The sequence below is a fragment of the Carcharhinus amblyrhynchos genome, chromosome 6, assembly GCF_965287045.1.
Source record: "Carcharhinus amblyrhynchos chromosome 6, sCarAmb.v2.hapA, whole genome shotgun sequence".
Lineage (NCBI taxonomy): Eukaryota > Metazoa > Chordata > Chondrichthyes > Carcharhiniformes > Carcharhinidae > Carcharhinus > Carcharhinus amblyrhynchos.
In genome coordinates this window covers 11,066,116-11,080,998 of record NC_137329.1, presented here as the reverse complement: position 1 = coordinate 11,080,998, position 14,883 = coordinate 11,066,116, and the positions used below count along the sequence as shown (strand labels likewise).

The window sequence follows — 14,883 nt, the reverse complement described above, 5'->3', positions numbered from 1 at the left end:
CTGGCTTTCATCGCGAGGGGGATTGAATATAAAAGTAGGGAGGTCTTGCTGCGGCTGTATAGGGCATTGGTGAGACCGCAGCTGGAGTACTGTGTGCAGTTTTGGGCGCCGTACTTACGCAAGGATATTTTAGCCTTGGAGGGAGTGCAGAGGAGGTTTACTAGGCTGATTCCGGAGTTGAGGGGGTTGAGCTATGAGGAGAGGCTGAATAGATTAGGCTTGTACTCGTTAGAGTTTAGAAGAATGAGGGGAGATCTCATTGAGACGTATAAGATGATGAATGGGATGGATAGGATAGAGGTGGAGAGACTCTTCCCGCTCAGAAAGGATAGTAGGACCAGGGGGCATAGCCTCAAGATAAAGGGGGGGCGGTTTAGAACAGAGTTGAGGAGGAACTTCTTCACTCAAAGGGTGGCGAATCTCTGGAATTCTCTGCCCGTTGAAGTGGTGGAGGCTGCCTCGCTAAATATTTTTAAGACGCGGGTTGATGGGTTTTTGATGAGAGAGGGGATTAAGGGTTATGGGGAGAGGGCGGGAATGTGGAACTGAGCCACGACAGATCAGCCATGATCTTATTGAATGGCGGGGCAGGCTCGAAGGGCTAGTTGGCCTACTCCTGCTCCTATTTCTTATGTTCTTATGTTCAACATGGTGATATCTCTCCAGGGATTTAAAGTGTCTGCTGTACATTGTCCATGTTTCTGATGCATACTGGAGGGCAGGAACCACAGCTGCTCTGTATAGGGTATATGGTAGTTCCATTGGTGGGAATTACAGCTTGCATGTCATTATGGAGTAAGCAGAGGATGGTGATGAATTTCTACAGGCAGCCAAATTTGAGGAAGATGTTCCACAATCCTTCACAATTGACAGAGTTAAAGGCCTTTGTGAGATTGAAGAAGGCTGGGTGTACAGTGGACGATACTGTTCTCTGCACTTTTCTTGTATTTGTTGCATGCTGAAGATCATGTCCATTGTGCCTCATGATGGGCAGAAGCTGCACTGTGACTCAGTGAGGAACTTTTCAGCTACTGGAAAGAGGTGGTTGGGAAGGATCTCATGATGACCTTTTCCGTGGCAGACAGTAGGGAAATCCCTCTATAATTTCCAGTTGAACCTATCTCCTTTCTTGAAGATGGTCACAATTACGGCTTCTCCTGGATTTCCCAGGATGCTCTCTTGCTTCCATGTAAGGGAGATGAGGCCATGGATTCAAGACAGAAGTGCAGCTCAGCCGTATGTTAATACTTTAGCTGGGGTTGCATCAGTGCCAGAGGCCTTGTTGTTTTACAGCTGTCAGATGTTTTTTCTTGACCTCATGACGAACTGGGGGTGTGTCAAGATGGTGATAGCTAGTGTGTTGCGGATGGTTGAGGAAACTTGAGTCAAAGGCTATATCTTGGTTGAGGAGGTCCTCATAGTGCTCCCACCTTCAGGCATTGACTGCCTGTCTGTCTTTGACGAGCACTTCTACTTTTTTGGTTTTCAGTGGGGTGGCTCTTGGGTGCTTGGAATGTAGATGGTTTTAATTTCGCTGAAGAAGCCACGCATGTCATGGTTGTCAGCAAGCTAAGCCTCCTGTGATCTATCCACCCACCATCTATTCTTTAGAGAATGGTTTCTTTGTTTCACCTTGGCCTGCTGTTGTCTGTAGGATTGTTTCCTCCTGTTTGAGTTTTGGTGAGCTGCCAGTTCAGAAAAGTTTTGCATTTGTGGTCTAAAAGATCCTGGATATCCTGGTTGTTCTAGTCGAACTGGTTTTGGTGTTTCCTGGTTAAGAGACCAAGCGTCTCCACGCAGATGCTGATCATGGTGGTTCATAGTGCAGACCAGGCGCTTTGGACACTCTGTGACTCTTGCTCGTTAGTTATTGCCAAGTTAGTTGTGAGGCATTATTTGAGTAAATGTTGAGTCCAGCAATGTTGACACCTGCGGCAGAGTTTTTCTACCTCTGCTGGTTTGGGGCCAGGTTGATTGAGATGGTTGAATGAATTAGTCAGTGGTTGGTCCAGGAGTCGTGGTGTGGGTAATGCAGATATCTTTGCAGTCCTTTGCTCGGATGCTGATGTAGTCTATTAGGTGCCAAAGATTGGAGAAGGGTACTGTCATGAGGTCTTGTACTTGCTGCTCTGGCTGAATAGGATGTTTGTTATGATAAGATCATGTTCTAGGCAGTATGTCAGGAGAACTCCATTGGGCTTTGTTTGCCTAATGCCTAACACACCTTTCCAAAGTTTTGCATTCCTCCCGACTGTGGCATTTAAGTCACCAGGGAAAATCAATTTGTCTCCCATTGTGACGTGGAACAGCAATTGGTCTCAGCAGGAGTAGAATATCTCTTTTGTCTCACCTGTTGCACCTAGAATTGGGGCATAGATGCTGATAGCTGTGACATGCTGCTTCTGAGTCAGAGTGAACCATAGGATTATGAGACATAGAAATATAGAAACATAGAAATTAGAAGCGGAAGTACTCCATTCAGCTCTTCAAGCCTGCTGTGCCACTCATTTTGATCATGGCTGATCATCAAATTCAATATCCTGATCCCCCTTCCACCCCATATCTCTTGATCCTTTAGACCCTAGGGCTATATCTAATTTCTTCTTGAAATCAGACATTTTGGCTTCTGTGATAGTGAATTCCACACATTCACCACCTTTTTGGTGAAGAAATTTCTTCTCACCTCAGTTCTGGATTTTCAGAAGGCGTTTGACAAGGTACCTCACAAGAGGTTATTGCAGAAGGTCAGGGGACATGGAGTTGGGGGTAGGGTGTTAGCGTGGATAGAGGATTGGTTGTCAAATAGGAGGCAGAGAGTGGGGGTCAATGGGTGCTATTCGGATTGGCGGATGGTGACTAGTGGGGTGCCCCAGGGGTCGGTGCTGGGGCCTCAGCTATTTACCATTTATATAGATGATCTGGAGGAGGGAACCGAGTGCAGGGTGTCGAAATTTGCTGATGACACCAAGATTGGGGGAACGGCAAATTGTGCGGAGGGTGTGGAGAGTCTGCAGAAGGATCTAGATAGGCTGGGCGAATGGGCCAGGAAATGGCAAATGGAATTTAATGTTGGCAAGTGTGAGGTGGTCCACTTTGGTAGGAAGAATGGTAGGAAGGACTATTACTTACGTGGCGAAAAACTGCAGCAGGCGACGGTGCAGAGGGACCTCGGGGTCCTTGTGCATGAATCGCAAAAACCCAGCTTGCAGGTGCAGCAGGTGGTCAGGAAGGCGAATGGGATGCTGGCCTTCATAGCGAGGGGGATTGAATATAAAAGTAGGGAGGTCTTGCTGCAGCTGTATAGGGCATTGGTGAGGCCGCAGCTGGAGTACTGTGTGCAGTTTTGGGCGCCGCACCTGCGCAAGGATATTTTGGCCCTGGAGGGAGTGCAGAGGAGGTTTACTAGGCTGATACCGGAGTTGAGGGGATTGAGCTATGAGGAGAGGCTGAATAAACTAGGCTTGTACTCGTTAGAGTTTAGAAGAATGAGGGGAGATCTCATTGAGACGTATAAGATGATGAATGGGATGGATAGGATAGAGGTGGAGAGACTCTTCCCGCTCAAAAAAGACAGTAGGACTAGGGGGCACAGCCTCAAGATAAAGGGGAGGCGGTTTAGAACGGAGTTGAGGAGGAACTTCTTCACTCAAAGGGTGGTGAATCTCTGGAATTCTCTGCCCGTTGAAGTGGTGGAGGCTGCCTCGCTAAATATTTTTAAGAAGCGGGTTGATGGGTTTTTGATAAGAGAAGGGATTAAGGGTTATGGGGAGAGGGCGGGAAAGTGGAACTGAGCCACGACAGATCAGCCATGATCTTATTGAATGGCGGGGCAGGCTCGAAGGGCTAGATGGCCTACTCCTGCTCCTATTTCTTATGTTCTTATGTTCTTAAAAGGTTTACCCCTTATCCTCAAACTGTGATCCCTAGTTCTGGACTTCCCCACCATTGGGATCATGCTTTTTACAGTAACCTAATTGCAGTGTTAATATAAACCTGCTTGTGACTAATAAATAAACTTTAACTTTTAATTTTAACTTTTCAGTGAGTTAGTAAGAATAGAAAGTTGAAAGAGGATTTTTGGCCATTTAGAATCAAGGCAGGTCTTGTGATTTTCATGTAAAATTACAGGTCAGTAACCCACTCTTATTATATTGTTTCTTATCGGAAAGTGATTTTTATTTAGAATGCCATTTTTAAGAAATATATCAGGAATACTATATTTTCTTTCCTACTTTTAGTCTTTCTATAAGATGTAACATTTAAACAGGGAAGTAGGCAGATGATGTAAATCAAGATCAGCAAAAAACATGTTGGTTTTGAATATGACGTGTCAAATGGCTTCTTTCAGCACTGCGATCATTCTATATTTCTACATCTCCTGTGTTGGCTCCTGTGAAATGTGCCAAAGCAGTTGATTTTTCTTCTGACTTTCCTTTCTTTCTTTAGGGAAGCTCCTGTCTCTGCTTTTTGTCTGTCCCCAGTGTCACAGCAGAAATTAGAAACTGACTAAGTGAGGAATGACTGATTTAAACCTATGCTCTGGCACTCTGGCATTGTTAAAACATTGACACATTACACCATAGTGCTGTTTCATTGCAGTATGTGTTGATAATCTACCATCAAATTTTGTAACCAGTGTTAAGCAAATCTATTCACTTTGCTTTTAACTATTCTCTTCTAAGGCAGGCAATAACCTCCATGTGGTGAAGACATTAGTTTCTCAATTTGCATACCATCTGGAGATGTAATTTTCTTACCTGGGGTAGTGAAATTCAACTCTGATCTCTGGACAATTGAAAACATAATAGCATCAATTTGCCTTTTCCCAACAGAGGTACATATTTTTAGAAAGTTGGCCACCAATATAATTTGTGTGTCGCTTTTCCAGGCATGAGATAGTTACTGCACAATAGAGTGGTAATATTTAAGCTTAGTATTGAGGTCAATTATGCAGATCAGTTGGTCATTTCCATGTTTGCTATTGGGAGGAAATGCTGCTTGGATTGCACATAGGTAAGTGTCAACTCCTCCAACTTTTTGTTTGCTTAAAAACAATCTTAAAATTGCATACAAATAAACTGGCTAGTTCTTAACTGTTTGCACTTAAAATTTATTTTAAAAATTTAATATATATTGTGTATTTAACTGCGAATAATATTTCATTTTTAAAACTTAAACACAAGGAAAAAATAATTTGATGCATTGTACCATCAACTAGTTCTTCCAAACATTTACCTAACAAAATTGTAATCAATACACAATGAGAACAAAGTGCACAATGTGAACACATTTGTGCTCATAGCACAAACTTAAAAACATAAAAACTCTAATATTTTCTTTTGAAAATATATTTTGAAAATATTAGAACAATCTTGCTGTAACATCAGTCATAAAAATCTTCAGTGGATTTTATTAAGTTTTGCACGAGAAGATTAAAAGTTAAAATATGCAGCATGGTCAAATTAGTTTGGGAGGTCACCAGGTGCAGTGTGTATTGTCCCTGCCTCTGAGTCAGAAGCTCCACATTTCAAGTCACACTCAAAGAAATCATGGCCTAGGAAAGTATGTTCATAATGCAACCAGACTGGTTGAGTATTAACTTGTAACTCTCTTCAGCAAATGCCAATGGCCTCGGTTGGCACAGTGGTTAGCACTGCTGCCTCATAGCTGCAGGGACCCTGGTTTAATTGCAGCCTTGGGTGATAGCCTGTGTGGTGTTTGCACACTCTCCCCTTGTCTGCGTGGGTTTCCTCCAGGTGTCCAGATTCCTCCTGCAGTCCAAAATTGTTCAGGTTAGGTGGCTTCGCCATGCTAAATTGCCCCTTAGTGTCCAAAGATGTGTAGGTTAGATGGATTGGCCATGGTAAATGTGTGGGGTTATAGGGATAGGTTGGGAGAGAGGGCTCTCCCTGACAGAAGATATTCTGTCAGACTCCAAATGACCTCTTCTGCAGTGTAGGGGTTCTATGATTCTAAGGCAGGTGCTGGGAGCAGAAGAGATTTGTCGTTAACCATATAAAGGAAAGAAATTGGAGGCTTTACCATCAGTATCCATAGTTCAGAGTACAACATGTATATAAAGTGTAAAAGCAAATTACTACAGATGTTAGAATTTGAAATAAAAACAGAAAATGCTGTAAAATCTCAGCAGGTCTGACAGCATCTGTGGAGACAGAATAGAGCCAATGTTTCAAGTCTGGAACATCCAGACATTGGCTCTGTTCTCTCTCCACAGATGTTGACAGACTATATAAAGTGTATGTTGTCACAGCAACTCAGACTCCTTGGAGGGTCAGTTGGCTGGTTGACTGGTATGGATCAGATTGGTGCCAGTAGCATGAAATTCAATCCACCTTCTGGCTGGGTGAATTTAAGATCTGCCTGCCGTGCCATGGTGGTTGTGCCGGGGACCTACCTTCGGGCGGAGAATTCAAGAAGAAGATTACTTCAGGGTTTGAATACAGTGTTTTACTTTGTTGAATATTAGTTGTTCAAATTCAGTAGTGAATTATTTAATAAAAAGTTACAATCTGTGATGCAGTCTTACCCAATTGGCCCCTTCAACATGTCAGCAATATTGCAATCCCTTCAACCTGGTGCTAACAGACCAACAAATGGCAGGCATTGTTAAATAGGCTTGCTTTGGCTTATTTAATGTCAATGATATTTTGCCCTGCAAGTTTCTGGAAGTGTGAGATTGAAACAGTGTAGTGTCCTCTGCAGTTCATCGAGGACACAATAAAAAGTCTGACAACACCAGGTTTTAGTCCAACCGATTTATTTGATAATACTCACAAGCTTTCGAGGGGACTGCCTCTTCGTCAGGTGAATGGAGAGTTCTGGCCTCAGACAGAGCATATAAAGCACAGACAGTTTAGAGATTACTGATTAAAATGCGAATCCTTACACCTTACCTGCTGTTCAAGACCTGAAGTGGCTGACAATGTGAGTGGAATGAGGACCTCAGTGAACAGGGGAAGCAACTATGCAGGCAATTTAACACATTGTGCCTTTGCCAGATCTTTCAAAAACCTATCCAGTTAAATTCCATATGTCAACTTTTGTCCCAAAGCTCTGCAAATTAAGTAAATGCCAACTGCTTTTTGACAGAGAAGGAAATAAAGAGAAGAAAAGAAAAACTGGATTAAGAAAGGAAAAACAAGTTTAACAGTGATGTGATATGCATGTGTGATATTCATCTTTAATTTCATTGATGACCTAGTATATATTGAACTGTTTTACAAGGGCTTTTAAAGATCAAACAAAGACACTGACTTAAAATGGCTGCCACAAGTCACCAGATGTCTGGTACTGTAAGTTAATTTGTTTCTTGATAGTTCCAGTGCAAATTATGAAATACCTCTGTAGAGATCGATGTTCCTTCATCAGATTCCCTTTTTGTACAAACTATTCTACTACTCAAATGCTTCAGGTAAAAAATCGGAATCAAGTGTCAGTGGACCTGATACTCTCATAATCAGAGACAGATGAGGCTCCCTGATTGGGTAGGTAATTATGATCTATCTTTTTGGCCAACCAAATAAACTAAATCAAATTAATAAGAGGACAAATGAAAAGGGGCCGCTCCCAAAAGGAAGAGAGCTGCCCAAAACAAAAGACAAAATGGAAAGGAAACATAAAACATCAAATCAAAATGTGATTAAAGGAGTTTATGATGCACCCCAGCCCTTGCGGTGCCCAGTGGGCACGGAAGGCGTTAACTGTGCCCTTGGACAACGCATGCTCCCTCTCCAGGGACACCTGGCCGTGAATATAGCCACAGTAGAGGAGCAGACAGTTGGGTTGGCTGACTCCCTTGACCGCCTGCTGTCTGTTTATGGCAAGCTTTGCCAGGCCCAAGCGCAGATTCACAAGGAGGTCCTCCTCCTTCCTCTCCCCACCGGGTGTCTGTAAACCGGACGTGTGGGACTGAAGTGCAAATAAAACATCAACAAAAGGTTTTCGGGGAAACTAGAAAGGGTGTGCAGTCTATAACATTGAATGTAGACATGGTCTACGGACTCCACGAGGTTGAAAAAAGTGCAAGTCGCTTGAGAGTCTGTGAACCAATTTAACCTTTATTGTATGGAATTGCTGTATGCACCACCCTCCATCCCAGATCCCCAAGATAGTAGGGGAAGATCTCTCCATAGAGGGACCACCCCTGGGGACCTCCACTGCCGGACGGCAACATGGCCCACCAAGGTGTGTCCAGGTGACAGATGAGGGAAGCGATAGTGGAATGTGTGTAGCTGCAGCCCATATGGGAAACAGTGACAAAGGGCACAGAGGGCATTTCCATGAGGCGGCTCAAGCTGTGGGGAACCTGACCTGGGAGGACGGATATAGACGTGAGGCCAATGTGAAATTCTTTCTGAGCAGAGGTACGCTCGATCGGGATCCCATTGCACAGTTGTGCCTCCTCAAGACTATATATGCCCTTGGGTCCAAGCATGGCTGTTCTAATGACTTGGTTGGCATTAGCTGTGTGCCAGATGCCCAACTCCACGTGCTCAGCAAGTTCATGGGGTGTCATCCAGCCCACTCTCCTGCCACCCAGCGTGTTCCCAGTCCTGATCACCCCAGCATTTCTCGAATGATAGCCATTGCTCCAGACTGGTGAGAGCTGCGTTGCCAGGCGACCATGTTCCAGACTTTGAGACAGTCCCGGTAAAAGACTGGCAATGCCTGCAAGGAGTTCTGAAGACCCTCCAGATTAATGTACAGGAGCTGCACATCATAATGCAGGCTGTGCACCTGGCGGAAGAAATACATCGCCAGGGCAGACCATCGTGGAGGAGGCTCAACATAAAGGTATCTCTGCAGGATCTGGAAGCAGAAAGTCGCCACCTGGGTGCAAAGGCACACAAGGGGTGATGCAGAACTTCAACAGAGATCAAATGCAATCTATTGTACTGGAAGAACCAAACAAGAGTTCTCTGGATGTTTGTGACGAAGTCAGGGGGAGGGGTCAAAGTGACCAGCCGGTACCACAGCATGAAGGCAACCAGCTGGTTTATGACGAGAACTTGTAGGACAGCACTCAGAGCAATCCTGCCCAGTAATCCAGGTGAGCGGTGACTTTGGTCCCCAATCCTGCCAGTTCATCAGCCAGGGCAAAGATGGACTCGGCTCGTCCTGCTCCAGCTGAAAGCCTGAGCTCCCCTGGGAGGGGGTCCATCTGCCATGGACCAACCAGGAATCTGTAGCATTTGGCCCAGTTGATCCTGGCAAAGGACACGGCAGAGTACACAGCATGGCACTGTTGCATCCTCCACAGGTCAGCTGGGTCCATGAACATGAGGAGCACATCACTGGCATAAGCTGATAGGATCTCTCCAATGCCCGGCCCACACAGAGTCAAACCCAACAACCTCCTCCGCGAAAGACGCAGGACTGGCTCCACACAAATCGAATACAGTTGGCTAAACAAGGGGCAGTCCTGCCACACTCCTCTCCCAAAGTGAAGGGGCGCCATCAGGGACCCATTAACTTTAATGAGACACTCTGCAGTAGAGAGCAGGAATCGGATCCGGGCAACAAAGCGTTTCCTGAGCCCAAATTTTGAGCTCCAAACGGAGTTCTGAGCAGATACTTGTGATCCACTCTGTCGAACACTTCTCCTGATCAAGGGGCAGGAAGGCACTTGACAGACCAGCCTTCTGGGAATAGTGGATATGGTCCCAGATCAGATGGAGATTGTCGGTATGGAGTGGCAGGGTGGAGCATGTGGTTCATCACGGTGCCAAGGCGCGTTGATAGTGCCCTGGCAAAGATTTTATAGTCTCATTAAAGTTAATAGGTACCTGACGACACCCCTCCATGTATGTGGTTACCTTTGCAGTAAGTTAGTCTTTTGAAGTACTTATAAATTGCGGTAACATTCAAGGCAATAGAGAGAGCCAATATGAAATGCAGTAGTGGAGAAGAAAGGCAAGGCAAGAAGTTATGGTGAGATAAAACAGTACTTACATTTTAAAAACCTCCAGCAAACAGGACAAAGTTCTTCCCTAGATTTAGCATATTAAATTAGCGGCTACTAAACTGTGGCAATTTCCTAATTTACAGCCCTTCATAATTTTGATAATGCTGTGATGTTTATTTTCTTTGATATATTTTTCTCAGCAGGATCCTTTGTGAAACTAACTTGTATTTAAAGTCCAAGTGTCCACATTTTGCGTAACCTTATTTATACTTGGCATAATTTCTTGAAAAAGCCATTGAAATACCAGCAATATTACATTATCTTTTTTATCACCGTTCCACACACACACTCCATAAGATGGATTTTAGAGGGTGCTACGATTCCCAAAGCCCCACAGCTAAAAGATGGAGGAGCCCATTTATAGCCCATTAGCCTCTTGGAGAGATGGCCACTGACATTACAGCATTTTGAGGAGGTGTTCTGTGCTGAATCCGGGCTTGATAACTGTTTAATGGCTTCACTGGGACCATGATGGGAAGGGAATCTGGAGGGTAAGACCTTGGAGGTTGTTGGAGGTGGGGGTGAGGGGTGTGGCATGTGTGGGGAAGGTGCTCTGTAACATGGGGAAGGCACTCTCCAACAGACAGAGGGGGCCATTAAGGAAGGACAATAACTCTTTGTGCGGCACCAGCCCATGCAGGGAAAATTCCCATCAAAGCTGACCGTTTAGCGTGGGCCTCTCCCGTTGCTGATTAACTCCTTGCAGTGACAGGATGATAACACCCACTTAAGAAGCTCACTGACAAGTTGGCTACCCAATGCCACACCTGCCGCTGGTAAAATTACAGTAGGGGCAGGGCCAACTAGCAGGCAATGGGCATGTTGCCTACTGGATTTAACACGTTTCAAACTTGTTGGCAGGGAAGCATTAAATCTGGTTTAATTTGATTTGATTTGTTATTGTCACATGTATTAACATACAATAAAAAGTATTGTTTCTTGCACACTATACAGACTGCTCATAGCGAAGAAAATGGGAGAGTGCAGAATGTAGTGTTACAGTCATAGCTAGGGTGTAGAGAAAGATCAACTTAATGCGAGGTAAGCCCGTTCAAAAGTCTGACAGCAGCAGGGAAGAAGCTGTTCTTGAGTCAGTTGGTCCGTGACCTCAAACTTTTGTATTTTTTTCCTGACGGAAGAAGGTGGAAGAGAGAGTGTCTGAGGTGCGTAGGATCCATAATTATGCTGGCTGCTTTGCCGAGACAGCGGGAAGCGTAGACAGAGTCAATGGATGGGAGGCTGGTTTGCATGATAGATTAGGCTACATTCACGACCTTTTGTAGTTCCTTGTGGTCTTGGGCAGAGCAGGAGCCATACTGACAGCGTCCTCCACTATAGGCAGAACTGTGACAATTGTGCACTTTACAAGAGATATTGAAGGATTGTTATGTAACTTACTTAAGGATTTATTCAGTCATAACCTGGTAACATATGCTTTAGCTGCATGTCGTTTGAGGCACCTGGAACTCACAGTCCAGTACAATCTTTGGATAAATTGTGTTGGGAAGCAGGAAAAACTTGCTCAGAAATCCCCATTTTAAGGGCATATATTCTTATTTCAGTGACAAATGGTGTTGTTCTTAATTATCATAGAAGCTGCTTATGGAAACTTATCATATTGTAATCATACTTTCCTCCCAGTGGTGCTGATGGAAGGAGAATGTAATTGTAGTATGACAAGTTTCCATTGTATATATGAACAAAACAATGTATCACGGAAAAAGTTAACAGGAAATGTGTGCAAATATAAGATATTGACCGTACTACAATTAATCTCTCATGTCTAAATTGGAGGAAGACTAAATGCACTATTTAGATAAAGAGAGGTTACAGTTCAGGTCCATTAGACCGCTGGCTTAACATGTTTTTGAAAGTTCATATCACATGAAAAAACATCAGATGTGTAATGCACATTGCATGATTTTTCGCATTTCTACAGGCACAGCCTCTATAGACATTCAAATAAACAACTGAAAGTTGTTTCATCATTTTTCAAAGATATTTGAAAGTAAAACACTGATCATAAGATTGAAGACGCTGAAGAAAAATATTGCTTGAATATTGAATGATACTGATGGATACATGGTAGAAAATGAGATTGCATAACTAAAATTCAGCTCACATTCACAGGTGTGAGTTTAAACCTCAACTCCAAACCCACGCTTTTAGAGGCCTTCAAGTGAGAACTCCAATGAAGAGATTAAATTACACAAAGTACAATCCAATGTATAGATTTCACCCTTGTGAAATGTGTATTTTTATTTTGTTTGAACCCTTAAGGCATTATAAATTCAACTTAATGTGAAATAAAATGGGAGATGATTTTTTTTCAAAAAACAACATCTGAGAATTATAGGAATTCAGGGCAAGTCATTGGGCAATCAGGGTTTTCGAAGACAAAATCCCATAGTAAATTCTGACTTATGACATGCCCAAATTGAAACACAAAATGTGTCAAAAATGTGACAGCAGAACTCAAGTGGTGTTGACAGGAAGTGCATGCAGATGTAAAACTTTTAACAACAGGTGGATGAATGTGCCATTGACCATATATGTAATTCGCCTGAAATGTCATCTCTAATTAATTAATATTATGTTTTAATTTTGCAGCATCTACGTGCAAAAAAGATTCCCTACAAAGCCAATGCCGCTTCAGGTTCTTTCTTTGCCCGTGACAATACTGCCAACTTCCTATCCTGGTGCAGAGAAGTGGGGGTGGATGATACTTGCCTTTTTGAGTCTGAAGGTTTGGGTATGTAGTCAACTATGTTTACATCATAATGTATATCACATTGGGATTAGCTGCAATATGGGACATCTTGAAGGTTTTATTGTGATAAATTACACAATACATTGAGTATTTTCTGTGACCTGCATTGCTGAGTCGCATTTGAAAAGCCCTATTTAGTTTGATGAATGCATTAGCTGTACTGTCTGAAGAATAAGTGAGTCTTTGTGTAACTGAAAGACCTCTTTCCTCAAAAAGATAAAAAGTCACTCGACAAAAACCAACTGGAAAGCTTATCTTTCATGTAACTGATATGCTCTTTTTATGTGTTAATGGGACTGTTTTGTGCTATTGTGTCCAACTGACAGCTTGACATACTTATCACTGTTTTTTCTCTGACATATTCTGATGCAAAATAAAGCTGAAAGTGATCTCAAGAGAAATGGCCTCAAAGATGACTATCTGCACTTTGACACTATTGGCTCAAATATTGCTTCTTTAGGACATACCGCCAATGGAAGAAATCTTCTTCAATGCGAGACAAAGAAGAGCTGAAGCAGGGATTCTTATAAGGTTCCACCTCAATTGGTGTTGGAATGCTGTGTATTATACCATAATATTGTGATCACTGTCATAATTTGTGTCTTTTGACTGATCTTACATACTGATTTTGTTCATCAACCACTAGCCTTCTCCAGTTACTGTTTAACATAACATCCATTATCACTTTGTTCTTCATTAACACAAGCGAAAAGAATGTGTGTTGGTTGAGCCTCTAAATGCCACAAACAAAAATCTTGCAGGATTGCAGTTTGAATTAAAAGGTTTTGTTTGATTGGTAAAGGTGAACTTACGTTATCTTTTCACCTATGTAACTCCCAAGACCTTGCTGTAGTTTAACATCAGTTATTTGTTTGGAGTAGCTCTTCAAGAATTGGTTAAGAAGATTAAACTCCTCACTTGTTGCTAACTTAGAAACCGTTCAAAGCCAATTAGAAATAATAAAACTTGCATTAAAGTTCTTAAAAACTGAAAGACATTTTCACATTTTAAAATGTACATGATCGTTCGGTATAATATTAGTGAACTCTGGATAATAATCAGAAGCAGAAAAGCTGACTGATTTTTGTTCTCCTAGCCTTTAGGAGATTAAAGACCAAATCATTGTTTAGATCAAGCAAAGAATTTTTGTACAATTATTAAACGTTTTAAAGTAGAATCAGAATGCACACAATCATATTGCATGTATTATTTAAACAAGTTCTCAAATAAAAATATTGTGAGCCTGTTATAATCATGTTTCTTGAGGAGAGTTATCAACATATTTTTGAGGGTTTAGTCATTTATCTTCTAGAATGAACTCTTCTAGTTACATAAGTCACTGAATTACTAAATCCGTTTTGAAACAAGTTTACAATGGGTACACAGATGTCCAATATCGGGGACTAACATCTTATGTGCAAAAGACATTTGAAAAACATTTGATCGTAAATAGTGCTTCTTTTAGTTAACCATGTGAACTAAAGCAAAAAATTGAGAGATAAATTAAAAAGCAGCTCCTTGAAGGAATACTGCATCAAAGTAAACAGAATTTCAAAGAAAACTTACAACATCAATAGAAAATATGATTGAGGGGGTTTAAGCCGTACATAACGCTTTAAAAGGAAGCAATTTCTAGTCAATTTCCCATTTGCTTCTTACTAATCCTTTATATTTGCAATTCTGTGTCCTGGGAGAACTACATCTTTAGTAATTCATAGGTTTCATCATGTACTTTCTAGTTGGAGTGTCAGCATCTCAGAGAGGATAAGGTGGATTTATACCAATGTCCCTCAATTAGGTTGCATAATCGGAAATGACATAAGGCCAAATCTTACCAAAAAATGGCGAAGTGTCAGAGTCTGACTGAAAATTCTCTAGAGAAACAAGAAGGTTTTCTCTCCAGATTGTAAGGTACTTTGTCAAAAAAAAAGCAATTGGGGACAGGTTTCATGTGATCATGTTGAGGAGTGGGGTCTAAACAAGCTAGCAAAGCCAGCTCCACTGAGATTTTTGATATGTTTTATTATTGTTGCATGTATTGGCTTATAGTGAAAAGTATTGTTTTTAGTACGCTCTACAGACAAAACATACTGTTCTAGATACAGAGCGAAGAAGGAAAGGAGAGGGA

General features: G+C 42.3%; 1 protein-coding gene across 7 annotated transcripts in view; it reads left to right on the top strand.

Annotated features, from left to right (window-relative positions):
- Positions 1-14,883, top strand: part of gas2a (growth arrest-specific 2a) — a 161,063-nt gene that overhangs the window by 57,832 nt on the left and 88,348 nt on the right. For all 7 annotated transcript variants that reach the window (XM_080189894.1, XM_080189893.1, XM_080189892.1 and 4 more), the window contains one exon: positions 12,596-12,737. In XM_080189894.1, the coding sequence (XP_080046020.1) occupies positions 12,596-12,737 (142 nt within the window). The remainder of the gene's footprint in view (positions 1-12,595; positions 12,738-14,883) is intronic.